Raw genomic sequence first — 25,815 nt, 5'->3', positions numbered from 1 at the left:
AGTAAAAAAGTTATAGTTTAAATATTTTTTTTTTAATTGTTTTTACCATAACTAAATTTTGTATATATATTGTTTATTAAACAATAAAAAAAGCGCTCAAAAGTTTTGTTTACGGACCTGGTGTAGAAAAAAACCTTTCGGTTATCGAGTTGTACACCACATGATTTTACATGTACAACTTTTGATGTTGGTGTTTATGTTTACACGGTTGAGGTACAATGTTTTTTGAATGCAAAAAAATAAATATTTGCATTATGTAGACTTTAATAAGTTCAATGAAGTCTAAATAAATATCTTACAAACTTTTTAGAACTAGTATTATAGTTCAACTATTTTTATTCTACCTACTACCATAGAAAACTATGGAAAATATTAACTTTTTTAGCAAAAAGTAAAAGATTGAAGTATTAAAGATTATTTTTTTGCAAGAAAATCTTTTAGACAAACTTTAAATTAAAAAAGAAAAGAAAAAAGAATCACTAAAATTTATAATTTAGTAGTTCAGAAACAAGATCAAAAGGTGCAAAAAAAAACATGTGAAAACTTATGATAGTGTTGTTATGCCTGAAATTTTAGCTTATTATTTTTATCTTTTAAACAGTAAAATTACATTGCAATCTAGTTAGTTATTCAAAGAGCTATAGTTATCTTTTAATAATTGAAACTTTTTTAAAAATTTTGTTGAAACATTTTTTAAATATGGCTGTTTCAATACAACTACGCTCAATATCTCTGGGTTTTTACAAAATAACACTTGACAATAAAAAACCATAAAAACACTGCATTTTACTTTTTTATTTAGTTCAAAACTATTTTTTTTGAATATATAAAACTGTTTACAATAAACTTTTACAACATGCTGCCTTGATTTAATTTTTTTACTTAATCTTTTGTTTGATAAAAAATAAAGATAGTTATTTAAAAAGATTAAAAGCATATAGAAAACCTAGTATAACCCTCACCTATTACAATATCTTCTCTTAACTTAATTGGCGCAGGTTTTATAGTTGGTTTGTGGTAATCAGCGTCCATACCTTCTTCAGCATCAGTAACTAACCTCGAGCGGTTGTATACTGACATAGGTATGAATTTCTTGCTGCTAGTGCTCATACTAAAATGTAGGAGATTAGTGCTACTAATCGTGTTAAAGAGAGTATGTTACAATTAAACGTATTCTACAGAAGGTCTAATATAATCTAGCCTATAAATAAATGCTAGATATATAAATTAAGATTAACTAGGTTAAATTCTAGTTAGTAAACGAATATGAATTAACACTCAATGTTTATTGTACAATGTAAAATTCTACGATCTTGGAAAAGAAACTAAATGACTCGCTAAATGAGAATTAAGAATATTAGGAAGAGTATGAATCAATGCCCAATAACAAAATAATGCTTAGTAAACGACTCAAAAGTACGTCTTTAACATAATCAAAAGTAGTGCTCGAAAAATAAACACATACGTTTACCCCTACGAGAAAACAAATTAATGCCAACTAATATAAATGCTAACGCAACCACGTTACGGCTACCACGACTCAACTACCACGCTTGATCTCTCTCGCGGTGATTTTTATACCGTTTTCGCGTCTTTTTTTTTGCGTTTTTTGTTCAGAGCGATATGTGCAGATATCGTTACACTAGTATATATTAATATACTATACTGATTGACTAGAATGCTCTTTTTACACTTAAGTTAACACTGTAAATAGCAAATACTTTTGATATTGTTTATATAATTAGTTTAGACTAGGGATTGATGGGAAAAATTTTTGGTTAGTTGGAAACTTTAAAAAAAAGAATTCGTATATGTCAAAAACATTTTTTGCAAGCCGCGTAATTAAAAAACTACCTAAAAAAATGCAAAAACAAAACTGTGTTGAAATGACTATTCAATAAAAATTAATATGTACCAAAAAAAGTAACTAGCTGCACATTTAAAAACATTGTATACAAAAAACACATATTTTGTTTGCTATTCTTAGATCTTTTTGAGACTCCGTAGATCTGTTCTTAAATTTATTTGTGAACAGTGAAACGCCGTTAGTCGGAATAAAGTTTTAACACAATAACATCTGTGGTATATATTTCGATAAGCTAGCTTATCAGGATCTCCAGGATTTAACGCTTTTTAACGTTACATCTTGTATTTTTTTTGCTCAATAAAAGTTAATTATAATCTAAATATTGCGTTTCGGGCAAAAAAAATTTTTGGGCAAAATCAGACAAAAAAAGAAGTAAGTAGCCTACCCCTAATATAGATGATAATGTATGAAGTACATCAATACTACATAATTATATGAATTAAAAAGTGAATGAAAGAGAAAGGTGAACAGTAGCTATAATGCGTTGTTCTATAATTCTGAAATTAGTTAAACAACAATTCCGTACACACCATAGTTTTAAACTTATACATTTCTCATGAAGTACTATTTTTGAATAATCTGCATGACTAACATCGCAAAGTTAATAAATTTTTTTAATAACATCAATTTTTTAATTAAAAACGCTATTTTAAATTCCTGTTTTTTCAAATAAGTTTTGAAAGTATGATGGTGTTACTACTGAGTCAGTAGTGCTGACGCTAATTCAGTTGTTGCTGACCGCCTTCAAAGAAAGACACCAAACAACAATTAGATCAAGTTGTTCATTACAGCTTTTAAATTAAAAAAATTGTTTAAAAAGATATAATTATTAGTATATGTTTAGAATTTTTATACAATTTTAGATTACAACTTTTAATTTTATATTCTCATAAGGAAAGTCTTTTAAAAACATTTTTAATAAAAACTGCTTTAATTTTTTTTGTAAGTTAGAGTTCTTTGAGTGGTTAGAAACTTTATTGTATTTAAAAAAATAGTTATTTCATTTAAAAAAAATATCAACTAGCTTTTTGGAAATTAGAGCGACGATATCTGTGGGTTGTAACTTTTATAGTTTGCATTTATTTAAGAAATTAGTTTAACTTAATGAACACTTTAGCATAGAAAAATCTGTAGACACAGAATTTCTAGCAGATAAACTTTACTTCAGAAAAATTACACTTAATTTTGTTTTTCAGCACTTAATTCTGTTTTTTGTGTCTTAGTTATGAGCCCAGTTTGTATAATGGTAAAATATTTTACAAGCTATCCAAGAAATTTTTACCCCAAACATAACAAATTTGTTTACTTTTTTTTTGATGTTTGTAATAAAAAAAAAAACATTTTTAACCAGTTTTACATATTTGCTTTTCATGACTATTAAAAGATAAATTTATGTTTAATATTTATATATTTTTTATGTATATTATTCAAATAGTTAGAGTATTGTAAAAACTTCAACATTACATCAAGGTTTTTATTTGTATCGTTTGTTGAAGGTTAATTTTTGTTTTATGGTAGTATGATTAACATATTATACTTTAAGAGGTTCTTGACGATCTAAAAATGGTTAAAAAGCCTAAGCAAAAAAAGAGAAAAAGAAAATATTGAAGCCAATTTGAAAAAAAAAAGCTTTTGTTTAGAAAACCTTGATTGGAAGAAAACTAAAACTTTGATTTATAATTCGAAAGATTTCTAATAAACTATCTTTTTAAAAACTTAAAATTATTTAGTTTATTTGGTAATAGTATATACGATTTTTAACTCATAACCTCATCATCATTATGTTTTTTGATTGCTTTAGCATTTCTACAAACAAAGTTTAAACTAAATAATTATATATAAAACACATTAGGGTATTAAATTGTTGAAAGTTTATTTTCGATTAAAATTTGCTTTATAAGAGTATAAATATTTTTATTCAACAAATATTCAACAAATGTATCTCAATTGAAGATATACTTGAATCTAAAGAAAACTTTGTCAAAATCTACTATACAGGACTTAGAAGATGTTATAAAAAATATTTTTAAAACAAAACTTAAAAAAATATCGTTAAAATTTATATAGGCGCATTAACGTACAAATTTTAAAATGTGCACATTTAAGTAGGTTTATCAAAAAAGCAAAAACTATTGTGTATTTTAAAAATGTGTTCAAGTGTGTATATAGCCAGCTGTATCAGTTTTATCCACCTATTTAGAAAATGTTTTGAATGGCTAATAATGAATGGAAAGTTGAAAAGTTTGTAAAAATATAGCTTTGTTCACAACACAGCATGAAATGTATTATAAAATGCAATATCGATGACTTTTACAACATGACTTTAAAAAATTGTGACTTTACATACTTTTGATAAAACATCATAACTTAAGCATACTAACTTAATATAGAAAATATATAAAGTTTTCAATGTATAAAAAAAACCATAATGTTCACGTTAAAAAAATACAAGTTTTCAATAGCCATGTTATATATTAAGAATGCATTACAGTATTAAAAACTTAGTAAGGATGTTTTGTACAGAAAACACTTATCATAAAACTTTAAGAAAATTACTTCATACCAAAAAAATCAAGTTTTTAGGTTAGAAATATCTAAACAACATACTTACTATCTAAATTGTGTTCATGGTAAAATTTATCAATTATATCTAACACAATTTCCATTGCACACGTGTATTGCTCAATATCTTTTAACAACAATTTTCTGAGATCTTCATCTTTTATAAACTCATTTTTTTCAAATAATAACGCGTTGATAAATTCTTCCATGTTAGGAGCAGACTTAACAGCTAGCTAAAAAATAATTTCTTTCAAGTTTACAGCAAAAAAAAAACTTAATTTCTAACTTATTTCCCAAGTTTTCTATAAAATTCTATTTGCTTTATATAAAAAATATATACTTCAAAAAAGGGTTTCGACAAAGTTTTTATTTTAAACTCATTATTATTGATTACGTAGTTTTAAATGCGTCGTCAGGAGGTAATATAATAATAGAAAACAAAGCAAGTAATAATAACTTTTTTCAGTTATTTGTCTACTTGCTTACTGACGACGAATGTATAAGTACTTCTAGCAAAAACAATGAGTTTAAAATAAAAAAACTTATAGATTTTTTTAAGGTATAATAATTTTATATAAATCAATTAAGATAAAGACGAAAGCATCACAGATAACAATTGACACACCAGAAGGGCGATTTGAGAAACTTAAGCGTTATAACATTATCAATATATAGCTCTACATATATTCTGGAAAGCCTAGTACTTAAAGATTTTTTTCTTAAAAACATAAAGAGTTAGTTGTAAGAAAAAGTGTACAAGTTTTACTTTTCGTAATAACTGAAACATTTTCTTAGACCAAGTATCGTCTTATGACTGGAATTGAATATAAGTGTCGTAAAACTTGTACAGGTTGTTCTACGTTGTTTAGTGAGTTATTTTTACTTAAAGTTGAACTATTGGGAAAAAAACCATTTGTAATAGATTAATTGTTTAAGTTACAGTTTAACTAAGAATGTCTTTTAATTTTAAAAAATAAAAACTTAGTCATAAAATTGATAACAATACGAAATAAAAAACGAAACCCGTTGTTATAAATATAATTACAACTAAAATTTCAAGTGTAAATCTAAACAAAACCGTTACGTTTATAATAATAGTTAAGAACTTTTTTACGCCTTTTCGTTAATAAAAACTATCATTAATTTTAAACTTCTAATAAACACATGACATTCAAAAAATATTTATTTATATATTTATGAAGATGACATAACATTTTTATATCACACTTAAAACAAAAAAAAAAAAACTATCTACAACTGGAGTCATGTTAAACAAATTAAATATTATTTTACTAGTTTTTGTACGATTTGCTAGTAGTAATGAATTTAAAAAGTAGATATAACTTTTTAATAACACAACTTACAGCAAAAATTCCTCCTACAATGTAGCTATGATATGGTTTGAGTGATTGTGCATATGCTTTATCTGCAGAAAATAAAATCTTTAGTTTATTGGAAATTATAGTTAAATCTGTATACGTATAAAAACATTTATTTTTAAAGCTATAAAGACAAGTTTACGATTTGAAACTAGTAACTGGGGGGTAAGTATTTTAAATATACTTAATTTCTAAACTTTTATAGCCATCTAATTTTTCGTGATTGATGGACTTTTATCATATTAATTTTTAGATATTTTAACGATATTCTTTGGGTTATATAAAGAATAATTATTTAATAAAACAGGTAGTTATTTAAAGAAGTGTTTTACCAAAATGATAAAAAAATATCAAACTTTTTTTTTTGGGATACTTACTTTTTTAAAGTTTTAATTACTTACTTAATTGCTTTCATTTTTTTCTTAAAACAAATAGTATTTTATAAAGTTTTAGAATTATTACAAGCTTTATTTTAATTTACTTAAAGCAAATAAAGCTAAAAAAACATATTGTAGTATAATTTAAAAGAATAAAAATGTTAAAACTAATTGGATATTACCCCTAAATCTTCAAGTTCTTAATAATAATTATTTTTTTATAATTATCTTCCTTGCTGATTTGATGGACATCTTCTTTAGGTTATAGAATTATATTAAATACTTTATTGTAGAACATTTTGCAGTAATAAATAAAAACTAGTAAATAAAGGCATATACCTAACGGTCTAAAATATAACTTTAAGAATAAGTATTGATACTTTTATAACTAACTTAAAGCTACAGTAATATTTTTTTGGCCAGGTTTAATTTCGAAAAGAAACTTCTGAATGAACCTAAGACCTCTTTTAAGCCACAACAAGGCGTCTGTGGCAGACTGCTTGCGTTTGTAAGTTTTTGTTCGAATTTCTTGTTGTATCATTTGCTGTAGTGTTGTAAACTCATCTGAGTTTGATTGGTATTTTGTTTTTAGTTTCTAAAAAACAAAAACGTTTACGAAAAAATTTCATAAAAATACACTTTCAAACAAGTTCTAAGTTTGAAAATATTGTAAAAAAGATAGAAATTTATTAAAAAATCAAAAAAATGTAATTTTGTACATAATAGCGTTTAATATTTAAAATAGACTCATAAACATAGTTCAGGTTTTTCTTTTACTTTCGACAAAAAAAGAAAAAAAATAGTTTGAGACCTAAGTTAGAATTTTAACTTTTTTCTTAAAATTATAAATATTTGTTAAATTTTTGCTAGTAACTTAAAACTGTTTAATATTCTGAACAAAATAATAGAATTTTAAATAAGATTTTTTTTGTAGGATTCAACTTTTAGATATAATTGTTATTAAAAGTATGAGTAACAAGTACAAGAAAAATAGCTTTAAAGACTTGAAACAGAAACTTTAAATATTTAATATGTAAAATATGAGTAGGTGTAAAAGTTTATGAAAAATGTAAGTTTTTTTATATGTAAGTAAGTGTAGTTTTTTTATTTATTTACTTTATATTAAGGATTTCAATAATTTAAGTAAATGCTATAAAAGTTACGAGTCAAAAATATTGTAATTTAAACAATCGATTAATGGTTCATTAAAATAACAAATTTCTTTAAAACCTAATAGAACATCATTACTTAAAATATGCTTGATTTACTAAATAAATGCTTATGTAAGCTACCTGCAACTAAACCGTAGTAGATACTTATGTATAAATTTCTATATTTTTTTGTAATAACTCTTAATATTTATAACCGTGGTTTTGTAACTTTTTAACCTGTAATATTTTATAGGTCGTGAAAATACAAATGATAATACTGAAAAACAATTTTTAACTTTTTGAGAAAAAAAAACTATCTAAACTTAAGTAAAGAAAAGTAAAAACAATTGTTAAATAAAAATCGAAAACTAATTATTTTACATTACATAGCTAAAAAGTATTATTCTTATACTCATTTTTTTACCACACACACAAAGCAGTTTTTTTATGTTAAAATTCAGTTGAAAATTTAAGTATAAACGTAATACTATTAAATAACAAAGTATTTTAGTATCAAAAAGTATTGATAAAAATAATATTTATAAAATTTAAATTTTTTTGTTAATAAAATAACTTATTCAAAGTAACTTTTCTCAAAGCTTCTTGTGCATAGAAAATTTACTTAGTCGTTAAAATACTTTTTAAAACCACATTTTCTATTTTAAAACATTTACAAAACTGATGTTTTTGAAATTTTTTAAGATTTCTACAACAAAAAGGTGCAAAAATACATTCAAATCGAAATATAACTAATAGTTAGATGAGCTTACTAGATAGTTTTAGTAAATTATCAGAATAGTTTAAGTACACTAGTTAGGTAGCAATATAAAATTTGTTATCTAAGAGTAAAAGACCTGTATATTTCCTTTTAGATCTATTTTGACAGGAGCAAATGCTTTTGCGCCAATTTTGTTAAGAAACGGTAAAATACCTTCACAAGCATTAAGAAATGCTAAAGTTGGAATACCGTCGTTAGATTGACAAGAAACACCTAAAAAACTGTTAAAAGATTTTAAACCATTTCAAGATACTATATAACAGTAAACGAGCTGAGTAATGTAATAAAAATAGAACAAAAATATTTAGTAGTCACTTAGCGATATACAATATACAAAAGACTGAATTAAAATCAAAACTGAAATGACCCGAAAAAAAAAGAAATGAAAATCAAATTCTATTTATTTATTATTTTGTTGCACCTTTGTGTTTGTAATTGTCCTTTTTTTATTATTGCATATTCTGTAATTTTTAAGCACAAAACGCATAGCTAAGTTTGACTAATAGCGGGCCTATTATTATTATTATTATTACTGTTACCATTATTTTGTTTACTATTATTGAAAATAATTATTACTTGCAAAATATTACCTATGTTCTAGGGAGTTAAAAAAAGTTATTGCTTTATAAGTTGGATCAACAGCTTTTAAAATTTTAGTGCTTAAACTGTTGCTGTTTAGTCTGTAATTGTTTTCATTTGAAGATTGATCAGTTTTGTGGTGTAAGGTCTCGTCTTCAGCTAATTCAACATTCGATTCATCATTGCTTTTAGTAATTAATAGAAAATCCCCATGTTTTTTGCAAATTAAGTTATCTCCTTGTGATAATGATAACTCTCTCGCAGTTATCATTGCTTTTTTGTCTTGGGAGGGTCGAGTATTTATAGGAGATAAATTAAAAGATGGACCTTCAGACAGTTCGGTGCTCAAAAAATTAATTTTAATTGGAGACGTTGGAGTCGCTGTAGATGAAGTTGATAGAGTTCGACTAGGTGGTCTCTAATAAGTAATAAAACTATTTTAACTTAAATTTTTAAATAGTTAACCTAAACAAACAGATTTTGTTTTCAAAAACATATACACAACTTTTGAAAAACTTAAAATGTATTCAGAATAACTTGTTATCTTGTGTGAAGAAATGTTAGATTTATATACTTGTTTCAAGAAAAATTCAATAAAACTTTAAAGCGGATTAAACTTATATGATTATATTTTTCAAGTAAAAAATTAATGTACACAAGAAATTATACGAATAACAGAGTTTTAATGATAAATAATTAAAAACTGTAGTTGATTAAAAAACTAAATAGCTAAATGTTATTTGCCTTAGTACTTCAAATAGAAATGACATCTACTTAATAAGTTTAAAAAAATACTTTTCCAATGCAATTGAAGTTTAGTCTAGGTGCGGCAGAAACAGGTTTGTGATTATTTTGAACCGAAATAATACAATTATCAACAGCTTGTAGCAATATATCACAGGTTGTTGATATTTCACTTGAAATTTTGGTTATTCTCTGAAAATTAATAAATCAATTTAATTTTAAAATAACAAACACATCCATTTATTCATTGTATAAAAAACAACTCGTCTTAAAAATATTTACAACTGTTTCATTTCAATGCTAGCACATATCTTCAGAACAAAAACTAAGCTTTATTGGCGATTTTTTTATAAAATTCACAAAATACATAATTGTAATGTATCAAATAATTTTGAATAAATTTAGGTAGCCTATTTGAAAAACACTTTTTGTACAAGTTGATCTATGTTTTATTTTGTGTTGTTTATACAATTAAGATATAATAAATATTATAAAGGAAATATTTAATATGTTACTTGAGCATCTGGTTTTGACTTTGAAACTTCATTTTTAATTTGACTAGTTTGTTGAAGAAGAAATTGACGATAGGCTTTCAGCTCATTTACTGAAGATTTTATTTCTTCTGTAAAGATGATATAAGAGATTTAAAAAAGCTTAATTAAATTTTTAAAAGTCTTAAAGTCATATTTTTTATGATTTAGTGAACAAAGTTTAAAAAAATATTTATCTGAAGAAAATAAATTAATAGAAGTTTAAAATTCAAAAAATAGTTTCATTATTTGAAATAAGATCTTTTTTTAAAGGTATATGTTATTAAGATAAGATTAACAAAGTCCTTTTATAACTTAAACTGTTTTAAATATAATAACTAATTTTATTTAGGGTAGTATATTAATAACACAAAAGCGTTTTATTTATTTTACTGTTTTTAAATATTTTTTATAAAAATTGCCAACAATTATTTACAACTCGACTTATTGAAAACTGAATCACAATTCTCTTTTTAGATTAATAAATAGTTCCATGGAGTTCAGAAAATATAAGTAATTAAAAGATTAGATGATAATTTAGAATCCGTGGAGCTGTTATATTAGAATAAGCACTGAAAAGCGTATAACAGATATTAGTTAATTGATAACTTATATACTGCTGTTGTATATTTTAACAAAATATTTTTGTTCACATCTCTTTTATAGAACACTATAAGTAATTAATAATATTTGAAAATGAAAAAATTATACATTTATTAATTATATTGATTTCTTCATTTTTAATTTTAATAAAAAAATTATCTTATATAAATAATTTATTCATCAATAAAATATATTGTAACCACTGGTAAAAATTTAAATTGTTTAAATACAGTATCTAAAAGTAAAATATCAATAAACGTATCCACTAAATTGCAATTTTTTATTACAACATTTCAATTAACTTAAAGCTTAAAACATATGACAAAAAAATGATTAAATCTACATAGATTTTTCTGTATTTTTTATAAACATTTTGAATAATAAAACGGCTTACATTAGTTAATAAATTATATTCTATGAGGCCAGTGTCGACAAGAAAAAAGCTATGTGGCAACAAGTGAGTCTGGTGCAAAATGATTATGTAACATAAGTGGCTGTTTTGACCTGAATTTTTGGGTCAAACAAAAATTGTTTTTAAAGCAGATTATTTCTATATAGAGCTCTCTTAAATCTAAGTAAAGTAAATAAATTTATACGGCAGAACTCACAGTAAATGACACAAAGTAATCATTAAAGAGGTATTTTGAGCTACAAAATGTCAAAATGGATCCTGGCTACAAGTATACCCTAAACAGATCCTTCTTGGTCGTAGGGTAAAGATATCATAAACTTATGTCATGAAAAGGTGCACTACTATATAAACTTGGACAATCCAAATTCTTGACACTTCAAATTCTTAAAAAAGTATTTTATACTGTGCAAAAAGAAAAAAAAAGGCTTGTAGATATTAATAAGACCTTCATATGTACTTTAGATTTTTTCTAATACATATTAATTTTTGAGATATGGTCTCTTTATACAGGGTATTAAGAATTTTAATTGCTGGAATTTGAGTTTTCCAAACTTAGATTGTCATATAACCATCATGAAATTGGTTACAGCATACAATAGACCACATATATTATGTATATTGCTTTACTTAAAAAAGTGGTGCCATATAGGACACTAAACCATTGACACCACTAAATATTGGTGATTAATATCGAAACAAAACTAGAAAGGCTCTTTTTAACAAATAGTAAAAGTTAAGTGGTAGTAGATTATCACCAATAAATTATTAATATTGATGTATAATGTTGTTTATCTGTTCAAATTTTTAAGTTTTTCCGACATTTCAACCACAATAGTTGCAAATACTTTTTAATAATATGCACAAAACTTTCTAGGACAATGACACTACCTTTAACTTAGTGGGTAAGTTAAAATGATAAGAGCAAACTAGCATCCAACCACCAGTCTTTTATATTTCACATAAGGAGTTTAATTGTATGGGTCCAGACTAATCCCTTGGAAAATAGAGAAAAACTATACTCTTTTTTTTTTTGAAAACATCAGTTTTTAGTAAATTCTTGTAAGGCTTCTTTGATAGCCAGGCTAAAGTAGTAACGTTGGTTTAAGAACTGTTGTGTTAACTATCATTTTCTTAAAAATTTTAATTAAAAGTTAAAACACTATTTTGAGCAGCAAAATTTAAAATATCCTACTGAACTACGTTATTAGTAACACTTGAGTATTTTTAAGTTTGCTTTAATTAATTTCAAAAGTTTTTTTTAATTCAAAATAATTTTAGATTTTTTAATAATAGTATTTTAGCTTGATCAATGTTTTTTTTAAATTTCTATGATAAAATATTTTGAACCTTTTGAACTATATACATTTCACAATTGTATTTCCAATGCTTTAATTTTTCAAGATAGCTAGAGATCCTTATAAACAAATTTTAAACAAAATAAAGATGCTTGTTTAACCTTAAAATACTATCATTGTTCATATAGTTTTTGTATGCCAGTGTTTGTATTTTAAACACATTCAACTATTTGTAACTTTTATCTATATATATATATATATACCACAGATGTTCTTGTGCTAAAACTTTATTTCAACTAACGGCGTTTCACTGCTCTCAAATAAATTTAAGAACAGATCTACGGAGTCTCAAAAAGCTCTATTCTTAGAGCTTTTTGAGACTCCGTAGATCTGTTCTTAAATTTATTTGAGAGCAGTGAAACGCCGTTAGTTGAAATAAAGTTTTAGCACAAGAACATCTGTGGTATACATTCCGATAAGCTTAGCTTATCAGGATCTCCAGGATTTAACGCCTTATAACGTTACATCTTATATATATATATGTATATATATACACCTTTATTTTTGGAAGTTTTTTAAATTCTTTTGAAGCGTGTTGTTAAATTAACACACTGTCCATTTTTAGTTTTTCTTTCTTATAAATTTTCTTTTTTTTTACTTTAGTTTATTTTTATCTTATGTATTAACTATCTGTTTTTGAAAAAAAATCAAAGATTTGTGTTTCTGAAAATATTAAATTTTTCAAAAACAATGTTAATGTTTACAAGTATACTTTTAAATAAAAACTATTCAATTACAAACCAAAAAACTTAAGACTCATATTTTTTTCTTCAATTGCTTTATTATTTGCTATTACAACAAGCCAAGACTGTATATCATCAGCAGTTTCCATTCTTAAGAACCATTTTTGATCATCTTTAGAAACAACATCCATTCTAGTTGGATCACCTGGGTATGCTATTACAAAACAGTAAATTGAACTAAGTAGCTAGTAGTAAGTAAGATGATTATATATCTACACAAAAAAATTTCCAAGTATTTAGTCATTTGTTGAAAAACTTTAATTATATTAATTTTTGATTAACACTTATTACTCTGAAAAATCTATAAAAACTTGGTCCATAAAAGTTAGAGAAGTTCTAATAACTAAAATACTGAGAATTTTCTACTTAATAAAAATATATAAACAATTAAAAATTGAGACTGAAACTAAACTGCATTTAAACATTGGTATAGTTTTTAAAATCAATTTTTTATAGACACCAAAAACTCAATAAAATAATGTGCCTTACAAGCTGTAAGTTTTAGCTAAACATTTAAATTTACCTTAAAGTCAGTTATTTAGTCTTTCTTAAGTATTACAAAAAATGTCTAAATTACAATAAAATAAATGCTCAGATATTAAAAACTATAATGTTTATAATCTAATGAATACTAAATACTTTATAAGGTCAGCTAATCTGAATAAGGTCAATTGGTTATTTTAGTAAGATAACTACTATATTTAAAAGAAATAATTGCATTAAGATGATAGTTTTCAACAATTATACAGCATATCACATAAGTTATCAACTAATTAAGATAAGACTAAATTAATATTGTATCTTCTATATATCTTTCGATATAATTTTAACACTTTTAAGAGTTTTTCATAAAAATTATCTAGATCAGGCTTTGCCAAAATAATTTTCATAAATACCTTTGGCAAAAATTCAAAAAATAACTAAACATTTTTATCTTTATACATTTATTTTTTTGCTTCTTTACTAGTTATTGCCCTTAAATAGCTAAATTTGCCACAAAGAAGCAATAATCCTCTAAGGGTTTTTCCAGTGTTTTTTTTTGTCTAAGTTGTCAAATTAAAGGTTTCTCCAAGTTTTTTCAGGACCATATTTTTTTAGAAACCCTGTTATCCTATTCTAATACAAAATTTACTCAAAATCTGCTTTAAATCTTACTTAAATTTTTTTTTTATCTATTTGATTACTTAAGACTAGTTTTTCTGGTTGTTATACCTTTACATATACACATAAAGATATTTACAATACAAATAAACAACTAGTTTTGAATTTTTCTACTGAAGTTTTAATGCGTTTAGTATATCATCAGAACAATAATGAAAATTATAAACAATTTTTTTTAGTTAACAAAATCACACATTATTTATAAGTTTGAATAAAACTAGGTAACTTATTTTAAAAATAACTTCTGTTCAAGTTAATTTGTGTTTTGTGTTGTTTATTCCTATTTTTAGTTTAGTTTTGTTGCAATTTTTTTTAATTACTTTAAATTACTAATTTTTAATGGTTATGTAGGTAGGGTTGCTGTTTTTATTTTATTTAGCAATAATTCTTTTTAAATCTTATAAATTTTGTATTTTTCCAAGCTACATAAGTTACATGCTTTGGTTTTTAATTGGTTTTGCAAAGTATTTCTCATTTTAAATTAAAGTCGTTGTTTGCTTCTTTTTGTTTCCACTTGTAATTTGATAGTTTTGTGCTATGTCTTTTTCATTTATTGTTAAAATTTGCCTTAAGGTTACTATATTTATTTTTGAAGGTTGTGCTAGTTGAACCCAAGTAAATTTTGATACGTTATCAGTTTTTTTATTGTATCTCAGTAAATTAGGCTGCTCTTTAAGCAGTTATTTTCTAAAGGGCACTTTTTGTTCCTGCAGTTGCAGGTTCTTTTATGCTGTTTGAGGTTTAGGTTGTTTAATATTCTCTTATTGTATTTGAGAATTTTCGTTTTGAAATGTTGCATGCAGTTATAAGATATTTTTTATTTTTCCTGTTATAATCTTTGTGAATTTAATTGGGTGGCTTGTGTCAAAGTGTTGAGTTACTAAATTTAAGAATTCATTGCCTATTTTAGTGGCTACACTTAGAGAAAAAAGCGGGTTGAAATAAAAAAAAACATTCTATGATTTTTCAAAGTTTTATTTGCTTTTTGGTATACTAAATTGATTTTGTGATAAGCAGATTTAGTGGATGATTGTGTTTTAAAATATTAAATGGTTCTTCATTACTTAATAAATCGTTTAATCTTTTAACCTTCAAAAATAAAAATTTATGGGCATAGGGGATTCAAACTTGTTTTTACAAGTTGATTCTATTTGGAAGAGTTTTATCAAAGATATCAGATAATTTTTACTGCTTAACAAAATTCTAAGTAAGTTTTGAGATATAAGCAACTGAAAAAGGTGAGTTTAGTAGTTTCCTAATGAGATAGTTCAAACCAAAACAGGAAAAAAAAGACTACTTTTCTAAAAATCTATCTTCTTCATTTTTCTATCAAATCGTTTTCGAATTTTAACAGTAAGGCTATTACTAATACTTCAAATATTTAAATGAAAAAAATAAATGTACATTGCTAAAAAGTTATTGCTTTTTTTAGCCTTTTATGTATACAAATTTTTTGTCAGTCCAAATATTCTAAAATTCAAAGTCTTTAAAAGTATATAAGGAATATTTTCTGAAAATTTGATCTTTTTAGCTCAATAAATTAAATAGTAGATAGATTTTCAGTAGCTTTTAAATATTCAAGAAAATTTATGATTTAAAAAAAAGTATTCTATTGTAAAAGTATTTGTATTGGAAACTTTTCCCAATAGTAATCATATATTAAAAGTTTTTTTTTTATTATTTTTAAAAATTAACTAACGTACAACATATAAGAATCAAATTTTTAGAAATATACTTAGCACAAAAAAAAATAATTTGTAAAAAATTATAACCTTAAAAATTTGGTTATTTTTTACTTAATACTAAAGTGATAATAAATCTATTTACAACACAATCCTTTAAATTAATAAATGCTAAAAATAGTTTATATTACAACCGAACTAATTTTGTTCTGAGGTGTTCCTATAGTAATTTACTGGAACTAAATTTTTAATTTTATAAACTCTTCAAACTCACTTATAACATCACAAGCAGACAGCTTGAAGGAACAGCGACAACCTTTTTTAACTTCATGTTTGCTATTATAATAAGAAAGTATACCACCTTTTAACACCAGCCAACGAGTCTGCCAACCTAATTTTGTAAAACTGATATATAGATAATACAAAGTAAATAAAGATTTCAGAATGTTTATAAGTGGCTTAGAACACAACTATATCTCCAATATAAATTCAACAAAAATTTATAACTATCTTTAATGATTGTTTATATATAAATATTATATATATATATATTGTAAAAGTACAATTTAAAAAATACTGCTACATTTGTTTCATAAAGCTAAGCGCTGTGGTCTTTGTGAATTTTAGTTGTTTGATTAATTAGATCGACTTTTGTACTGAACTTTTATAATGCACGATATTACATCAAACTGTTTTTTTTTTTGTATAACTTTCACATCTATGTTTAGTAAAGTGCTTTTTATTTTAAATTGAACTGGCTGATGATTAAAGCGTTCAGCTTTATGAAACATATGTACCAGTATTTTTAAAATCGTACTTTTCCAATAAATTATTCAAAAGCCCTTCAAGTGGGCTCTGTAGAAGGTGTTCAAGTTTGAATAATAAACTTATTTTAAATATATATATATATATATAATTTATTCAAATGGCGATTTTAAAAATTCTGGAACATATGTTTCACAAAGCTTTAATTTTTCATAAAGCTCTGATCATCAGCCAGTTAAATTCAAAATACAAAGCACTGTACTAAACAAAGATACGAAAGTTATGCAAAAAAACAAAAAACAGTATGACGTAATATTGTACATTACAAATATTCAGTACAAAAATCGATCTACCTTCTAACTAATTAAACAACTAAAATTAACGAAAACAACAGTTATTTGACTATAAAATGCTTCAAAATTTGTTGTGTTTTAAAAGTATAATTTGTTGTGTATAATTTGTTGTGTATATATATATATATATATATATATAAAATAAGGTTAATGTTTAAACTTAAACACTTTCAACTGAGCCCACTTGAAGGGCTTTTAAATAATTTATTGAAATGGCGATTTTAAAAATTCTGGAACATATGTTTCACAAAGCTTTAATTTTAAAAAAGCTTCTCTTAAAACACAACAAATTTTGAAGCATTTTATAGTCAATTAACTGTTGTTTTCGTTAATTTTAGTTGTTTGATTAGTTAGAAGGTAGATCGATTTTTGTACTGAATATTTGTAATGTACAATATTACGTCATACTGTTTTTTGTTTTTTTGCATAACTTTTGTATCTTTGTTTAGTACAGTGCTTTTTATTTTGAATTTAACTGGCTGATGATCAAAGCTTTATGAAAAATTAAAGCTTTGTGAAACATATGTTCCAGAATTTTTAAAATCGCCATTTCAATAAATTATATATATATATATATATATATATATATATATATCAATGTATAGTAACTTAAAAGCAGATTTTTATAGTATTTAACTTTGGGTGAACAACAATTTAAATTCAGATATTCTAAACTTTAACAATTGTTGTGAATTCTCTAATTTAATAAATAAAGTTTTTATAATATTTTTACTGTCATCATTATCTTTATTATAAGATCTTAAATTTTCTTTTAATTATTTTAAGTGAAATTTTGAGATTTGACTGTTTAAAATGTTTTATTAAAATTTAAATTGTTGGTAAATAATTGTTAGCTAGATTTTTCAGTTATTTTAAGAATGACAATACTATTTAGAATAGTTTTATTCTTCAAAGTTTACTATACACATTAATTGCTTACCCTATAATTTTATAGTTTTTGTAAAACTTTTAATAATATTTGCTTAAATAACTAGTTAAAAACGACAAACTATGCATACTTGAATAAATAAAAATCTTGAACAAAAGTTAAAAGAAAAATAATATTTTCAACTCAAAAAAATACCTGTCCAATAATTTGTCCATTTTTGTATAGATCCTCTTTTTTCTGTTTCAGCCATTCATATACTAAGAACAAAAAACTATTTTAAAATTACATTTTCTTCTAAAAAAATATTTTATCTATACTATGGTATATTGAGAAATTTATACTCATAAAAATAGCAACCCTTTATGCTAACATTAAGAAGGAAAAAAATCGATCATCAACTTAAAATAAAAACATGATTATTTCAATAAAATTACATAATTTTAAGTACTCAAGTTTATGATACAAAGTTACCACTAAAATCTCAATAAAAAATTCAGATTAAAACAAAAATTGAAGAGAAAACTTTTTGAAAATAAATTTATGTGATAGAAAGCTCTGATTTGCTTTGAAACTACATTTTCTCTGAATTTATTTTCACTGTTATTTTTAATAAATTTATTTTTTTTATGAACCACAGTACTGCTATAACTATAAATTATTTATATAAGAAATGTAATAACTTAGCAATCTGGTATGCAATGGACTTTTTTTCTGCTTATCTACTATGCACTGATTTAAAAAAATTAAAAAATTCATAGACTTTAGATACCACTTATATTTATCTTTTACTTACTTTTTTCAGCAATATATCAATTGATTTTATTTACTATCTTTACCATGGGTTTTAGGTTTACTTTTATAAATGAAAGAAATCTTATTACTTTTTTTGAAATCATACTTAGTATCTATAATACAACAATGATACACAAAATACTATGAACATTGTTAAACTATACACAGTATCAGCTTCCTAGTGGGTCAGTAAAATAGAGATGATATCATATCATTGGTAATCTAAATGCTTTGAAAAGAATCTTATTTTTAGTAAACTATAAATTTGTAAAAAGTAGTCATAAATAATTGTATATATAAATAAAATTGGTCCTGCACTAAGCAGAAAAATTAAAATCAACAAAAATGTTGTGCCTTTACTATTTTATCTTTTACTTTTAAGGGAAATCAAGTTATTTTTCTTACAGTTTCAACTATCCAGGGTAGCTGGAATTACTGAATAGTGTAAACTGTAAAGACAACTTTTGTACATGAAGTTTCTTGAGTTTAATTAAAATAAACAGTGTTCACTAGTAATTTTAATTGTTTCAAATAAAAAAAAACTTGTAGACCAATAAATTTAGCTTATAATAAACAGACTAATAAACACTTTTCGATAGATAAACTCAAATAAAATATAAACTTAACTAAAACACCAAAAGGGATTTATAAAAATGTAGAACTGTATAAGAACAATTTAGCATGGTGATGTAATATTTTTTTAATTTTTGTTTATTAGTTATATAAGCTTTCTATTATATTTTATGTTTAATTTTGTATTACTTTTTATAAGTTGAATATCAACTTTACTTAAAATAGTACCTAAGTTTATCATAAACAATTTTTGAGATTTTTGTTTGTTTAATATAATACATTTTGTTTTAATTTTAGTTTAAGTGTTAGCATTTTACTTATTGTTTAAATGTATTGTTTCTTATTACAGAATTACCACTCGTTTTTTCAAAAACTTTTCCAGGTTATCCAAATTTCTTCCAGGTTTTTAAAAGTACACAGTCTATTTTAGTTTAAAGTTAAGTTTAAGGTAAGAAACTGTTTTAATAGTATAAAAGCATTGCAATGATACTGTAAAGCTACTTTAAGGGCAAGGGGGGAAGGTCGACCTTGATTTTTACAAGTTGATTTTATTTTATAGAGTTTATCTGAGCTATCAGATATTTTTAACCGCTTGAAAAAACTCATAGTATTTTTTGAGATATGAGCAGTCAAAGTTGGTGACCTTATTAGGTTCTTAATGGAAGGCGCAAACTAAAAGCGCAAAAAAAGACCATTTCACTAAAAATCTATCTGCTCCTTCATTTTTTAAGCAATGTTCTTCAAATTTTCACAGAAAGTGTATTATTTTAAAAAGATTGAATGTAGGATTTTTTTTAATTTAAAAAAATAAATTCTTTATAAAAAAAACCACCTATTTTTTTTGTTTTTTTATACAAAATTCTTATTTTTTATATTTTTAAAATTCCAACATTCAAAGTCTTTTAAACTATAAAAGGAACGTTTCCTGAAAATTTGAGGTCTCTATCTCAAAAAATAAAGGAGAAGATAGATTTATAGTGATTTTTTAAATTTTCAAGAAAATTGGCCCCAAAAAACTTGCCGTCCATACGTTTGTATCGGAAACTTTTTATAAAAAGCATAATATCTTAAACTTAAATAATATTTTTTAATTCTATAAAAACTGGCTTGTAGTTTGTACTTTAAGCTTTCATATAAGATCCAATCTTATTTTTAGTAAAAAAAATGTTGGACCCCCCCTATGCCCTTAAATTTTTTTCAATAAAAATAAAATTTTAATATTAAAATACTTTTTTTATTTAAATGACAGATTTGTTGAGTCAAATCAAAATTTTACTACTGAACATGTGAAAATTGTTAAAATTCTAGGTTTTTCCAGGTTTTTTTAGTGATTTTTGTTCAAAATTCCAGATTTTCCAGGGTTTGTTCAAAATTTCTCTAATTCCAGACTTTTCAAGGTTTTTTTGCCTAAATTGTCAAATTCCAGGTATTTCCAGGTAGAGTGGAAAACCTTTTAATATTTTATTTTAATGTTGTGTTTTATTTTTTACAGCCACTTAAACTGTTGAAAATATTAGTAAATGATGAAAGCTTAGAACACTTGTTTGGGTTATTGCTTTATTGAACAGCTTTGTTTTAAGCTCTAGTAGCTGTATATAGTATTTTATAGAAATATATAAGTGTAGAACTGTCTGAAATGATAGATAACTGGAATTTCTTATGACTCCGGATACTGCTTAACTTGATTTGACATTGTTAAAGAGACTTTTTTGTCATTTATAATTTTAACACATTAAAATAATATGCTTGAAGTATAAGAAAAATTATGTAAACCACATGCTTTATATTTGTATTAAGCTAAGCTATATACTGCTAGAGAAAATTGAACTAAAAATTATGTATCATATATTATTTAAAAATAAAAAGACTAAAACAAGTTATGTTCAAAAATATTGTCAAAAAAACTATAATCTTTCATCTGTAAAGGTTCTTCAGAATAGATGAAAACAAACTAATTAAAAGACTAATTATAAACAACATCAAAAAGAAAAATAGTCATCAATAGTTATGCTTAATCTACAATTTAGCAGCATTTCGCGACTTTTAGGCCAGTAAAAATAAATATTCTTGAGGCCCAAACTATTTAGAAAAAAGTCTTTGAGAGCCACATTTATTTCAAACTTGTTGTAAAAGTCAGTATAAAAGAATATTTTAAATAAAAAATATGATAAAATATGCAATAAAAAAGCAATATTAAACAGTATTTTTGAAATTAAAAGCCTATTTTTGATTTTTTAGCTACAAAATTAACGAAATAACTATGTTTTTAGCTAAAAAGCACCTCATAAGCTGCAAATTTTGCACTTGAGGGTCACATTTGGCTGTGGGCCGCAATTAACCTACCTCTGGCTTAATCAATCATTAATTAATACAATAAAGAAATAACTTTTGAAAAATATAACCACAATTAAATTATTTAGAAAAGTATAAAGACAATTCACTACCACTCAACATATAGTTACGAGCATAGAGTTAATTTTATAGGCAAATTTATTAATTTTTCAAAAAAAAACATAAAACTTTAATGTCAATTATTTTCCTTATCTTTAAAGCTATCTAAAAGTTTTTTTTTTATTTTAGAGAACGAACCTTTGTCTTCAATTGAAAAAAAAATTGGTTTTGGGATTGAATTTTTTCATGGGTCCCTCCAAAAATAAAGTGTTTTTATTTTTATTTTTTCATTATGAATGCCTTAGAACCAAAAATAAATATTTTTTTTTTCCCCTTAGTTTGCTTGTTATCTAAATTCTTAAATGTTTTTTTCATATATAAGGTTAATATATTTTAAGATTTGGCCTCAATCAAGGACCGGATTTGCTAAAACAAAAGAACATGATATAAATGAAAAAAAAATTATATTTATGAAAAAAACATTTAAGAACTTAAATAACAAGCAAATTAAGGGAAGAAATAAATAAAAAATATTTATTTTTGGTTCTAAGGCGTTCATAATGAAAAAAATAAAAATAAAAACACTTTATTTTTTGAGGGACCCCATGAAATAATTCAATCCCCAAACCACTTTTTTTTTTTAATTAAAGACAAAGGTTCGTTCTTTAAAATAAAATAAAAAAATTAGATAGCTTTAAAGATAAGGAAAATATTTGACATTAAAGTTTTATGTTTTTTTTAAAAATTAATAAATTTGTCTATAAAATAAACTTTATGCTAGTCATATAGTTTAGCAATAAACTTAATTAAAACAGTAACAACTATAGTTTTGTCAAGTTTGCTTTTAGGGTGTTTCCCAAAAAAAATATTTAGGTGATTCATCTGAGAACTTTTTCAACTAAACTGTACCGATTCGGTACTTTACCTAAGGGGTTTCAAGAATTCTAATGATTTGCTTTGCCAACTGACCATAATAATTTTATAAACATTAGTTTGCTTAGACTTAAAAAAGAATCCCTGGGTATTAATTGTAATTTTGTTGGATTGACAAATGACATTCCTGGTGTACCTTCTCAATTCTAGTCCCTTATTAATCAGTGACGTGTCAGAAAGTATGCTTAAATGTGAGTCTAAAAGCTGAATAAAAGCTAAATCAACAACTTTTTTTAAAGTTTTTTTTAATTCTATTATTTATACCGTTATCTCTTTACCTTATAACTTTACCAAAAAATTTTGAAAATTAATCAAAATATAAAGTGTAATGACTCACAATTAAAGGTTTTTTTTTTTGCTGACTCAGTTTTTTCAGATTCTTTTCAGCACAGACTGACTTTTAAGTATACGAGCCGTGAAGGCTCTAACAAACGTTAGAAAATTATTTCACAATATCTAATAACTGTAAAAGTCAGTCATTTTTTTTGTTACTTTATTTAATTGGTACAAACTATACAACTTTCTTTTTTTAGCTAAGTCGTTTTTTTATATTTGTTAATTTTTTGTTAAACGTTTTTTGTCTTTAGTTGATTTGTTTATTTGAAATTAATTTTACAATTATTATTAATTCTGAGTTCATCAAAAGTTATAAAAGTTTATATTCATTATAATTGTAATGTGTAGATTGTAATATACATTACACCACTGATGAAAACTTTTGTGATATTTTTTGTTATAACAAAAAAAACTATGTTTAATTTGTGTCAGTAAAATAACATATGATATTTTTCTATTTGTTATAACTTTTGTTAAATAAGTTTCTATTTTGGGAATCTAAAGTATTTGATGATATTTTATTTACACAAATTACTGCTAGTGACAGAAAATCTATACTTTTAAGTCTAAAATCTAATAATTAAATTTACTACGTTATTTTTTTTATTTTTTACGAAGTTATTTTTTATGAAGAGGCGTTGGAAAGGAAGTTTTTTACATTGTCGCTATCCTGGCTTCTACTTATCTACTATTATGGGCCTGGTTTATAACGCAACGTGCGCTCTAATTTGTATAGTAGATGCCCCAAGATAACGCTTAAATTATAGTTGACTTAAAAAAACTATTATGACTTACTTACTATTTACTAAAGGTTTAATAAACCAGTTACTTATACTAATTTAAACTTAGTTCGAATCTGTGATAATGATTATATTTACAATGAATTTGAGAAGCAAAAAGATGATAAAATACTGCACAACATTACACTAATAGATCAAATTATCAATTCTTTTAAAAGACGACAATACTCGAATCAAAGAAACAAAAAACTAAATGTTCAAATCAAACTCAAAAAATGTTCTAAAGTCGAAACTAACTCGACAACAAGATTGAAACCATTAAAACTTAAGTGCAGCGAAAAGCTGCAATGACTTCAGTTTGCTAAAGTAGAAACTAAAAGAAGTCTCAATTCCGCGCGATATTCTTAATTTATACTCGTTTGAGAGAAAAGAAGAAAATAAAAAAGAGACAATTACCGCGTAAGCGGCACATTTTCTCCTCTTACCTTCGTACTTTAAGAATTTATTCTTGGTTTTCCGAAAAAAACATTAATTTTTATTCATTAACACTTGTAAGAATGCTTAAAACTCCTTATATAGAAAAATGGACGAAAAACGACCGCCAACTTTTATCTCCTTAGTTTAAAAAGCATTACTTTACTTTCAAAATTCTATAAATTAATTTAAAACACACAAAATTAATAAAAGTATGATACAGTTTTCAAAATGACAGACAAATGTAGAAAGTTTTAAAAAATTTCTTCGCTGCTGGAACTCGCTCCACCCTTGTACATCTCCACGTCGTTTGACCGGTTAATCGGTTTATGCTGATCCGTCTGTCTCTAATGTTGGAGCTACGGAATCCGTCTCCTGGCCTCACCTAACGGTCTGTTGGCGCTACGGAATCCGTCTCCTTGCCTCACCCAGCGGTCTGTTGGCGCTACGGAATCTTCAGATCCGTCTCCTGGCCTCACCTAACGGTCTGTTGGCGCTACGGAATCCGTCTCCTTGCCTCACCCAGCGGTCTGTTGGCGCTACGGAATCCTCTGATCCGTCTCCTGGCCTCACCTAACGGTCTGTTGGCGCTACGGAATCCTCTGATCCGTCTCTCTGTACATCCCCTCGTTCATCTCCTCGTTCCTCTCCTCGTACATAAAACTCGGTCTCCCGTACCGCTCCTCGCCGATTCGTTTCTCGAGCCGTTCGTGCGAAAGTGGAATTAGAATGTACGTCACTACTGGATATCAATTTTAAAAACAAGTTAAAGCATTAAAAAATTTAATTTACAAACTTATATGCCATTAGTTAGCAACAACAATACATTAATCAGTTTGTCTATTTATATTTTAACTTTAAAGTTTGTTAAGTTTTAAAGTAATTGAGAAACATTTATGGCTCCAATCAATACACAGTAATTCTCTACAAGCTTTGAAATAAAAAAAATTTCACATTTTACACGAATTAGTTGACAAAACAAGCATTCACATGCGTCTCAAAAGTTTGAACTTCTTTTCGTAAAAATATAAAGCCAGTGAACTTGTACTGATTTTGAAAACTTTAATATTCTAACAAATTTTAAACAAAATTGTTTTTTATTTTCAGATTTTAAATACCGGGTAAGACATTTAATAGCTCGAATGACCTCGTTGAAATGATTTTTGTAAGTACGGTTAGATTTAAAACAACAAAAAACATGTCAATAAAGTTTTTTACAAGCAATTAACAAGGTCATTGTAAAACAACTGTAAATATTATAATTTAAAATTCGAACATAACATTGTTGCTAAATATAAAATTAAATTAAGCTTAATAAATTTAAGAAATTTCACTTTAATAACCGATTATGCACTCGAAAACAAGTTTTAATAACCTCATACAAGTATTTTTACCAGGACGAACGAAAAAACAACAATGTTTTTACATGCAGTTTAATAAGTTTATTATCCGTTATAGTTCAAATTAAAACGATTGTCTGAAAACAAAACAATTAAACTTTACAGTTGCTAACTTTTATAGACGTTTAAAACTCTTTATGTTATACGAAAGTTTTATTATTAGAAGCCTTTAATTTCATTTTAATTTTTCGCGAACATTTCTCTTTTAACAAAATGTTTAAAACGATTAAACTATATTTAATTAAT

General features: G+C 24.8%; 1 protein-coding gene across 2 annotated transcripts; it reads right to left on the bottom strand.

Annotated features, from left to right (window-relative positions):
* Positions 1 to 3,729: 3,729 nt before the first annotated feature.
* On the bottom strand, positions 3,730 to 18,226 carry LOC145833769 (pleckstrin homology domain-containing family A member 8-like). Of its 2 annotated transcripts, XM_082940946.1 has the most exons (11): positions 18,126 to 18,226; positions 16,198 to 16,314; positions 13,079 to 13,234; positions 9,953 to 10,059; positions 9,489 to 9,629; positions 8,705 to 9,111; positions 8,191 to 8,335; positions 6,579 to 6,780; positions 5,794 to 5,855; positions 4,479 to 4,662; positions 3,730 to 4,059 (listed from the first exon to the last, which is right to left on the bottom strand). In XM_082940946.1, exons 1-11 carry the CDS (start codon positions 18,178 to 18,180, stop codon positions 4,052 to 4,054), a joined length of 1,584 nt encoding a protein of 527 aa, XP_082797072.1. In that variant the 5' UTR covers positions 18,181 to 18,226; the 3' UTR covers positions 3,730 to 4,051. The 2 variants fall into 2 exon arrangements, with proteins under 2 accessions (XP_082797072.1, XP_082797071.1); XM_082940945.1 differs by having other exon boundaries at positions 3,730 to 4,662.
* Between the last annotated feature and the right edge of the window lie 7,589 nt (positions 18,227 to 25,815).

The sequence above is a fragment of the Thalia democratica genome, chromosome 4 (assembly GCF_965202585.1).
Source record: "Thalia democratica chromosome 4, ktThaDemo2.hap1.1, whole genome shotgun sequence".
Lineage (NCBI taxonomy): Eukaryota > Metazoa > Chordata > Thaliacea > Salpida > Salpidae > Thalia > Thalia democratica.
The sequence above is the reverse complement of the archived record's forward strand: the minus strand, read 5'-3'. Positions and strand labels throughout refer to the sequence as shown.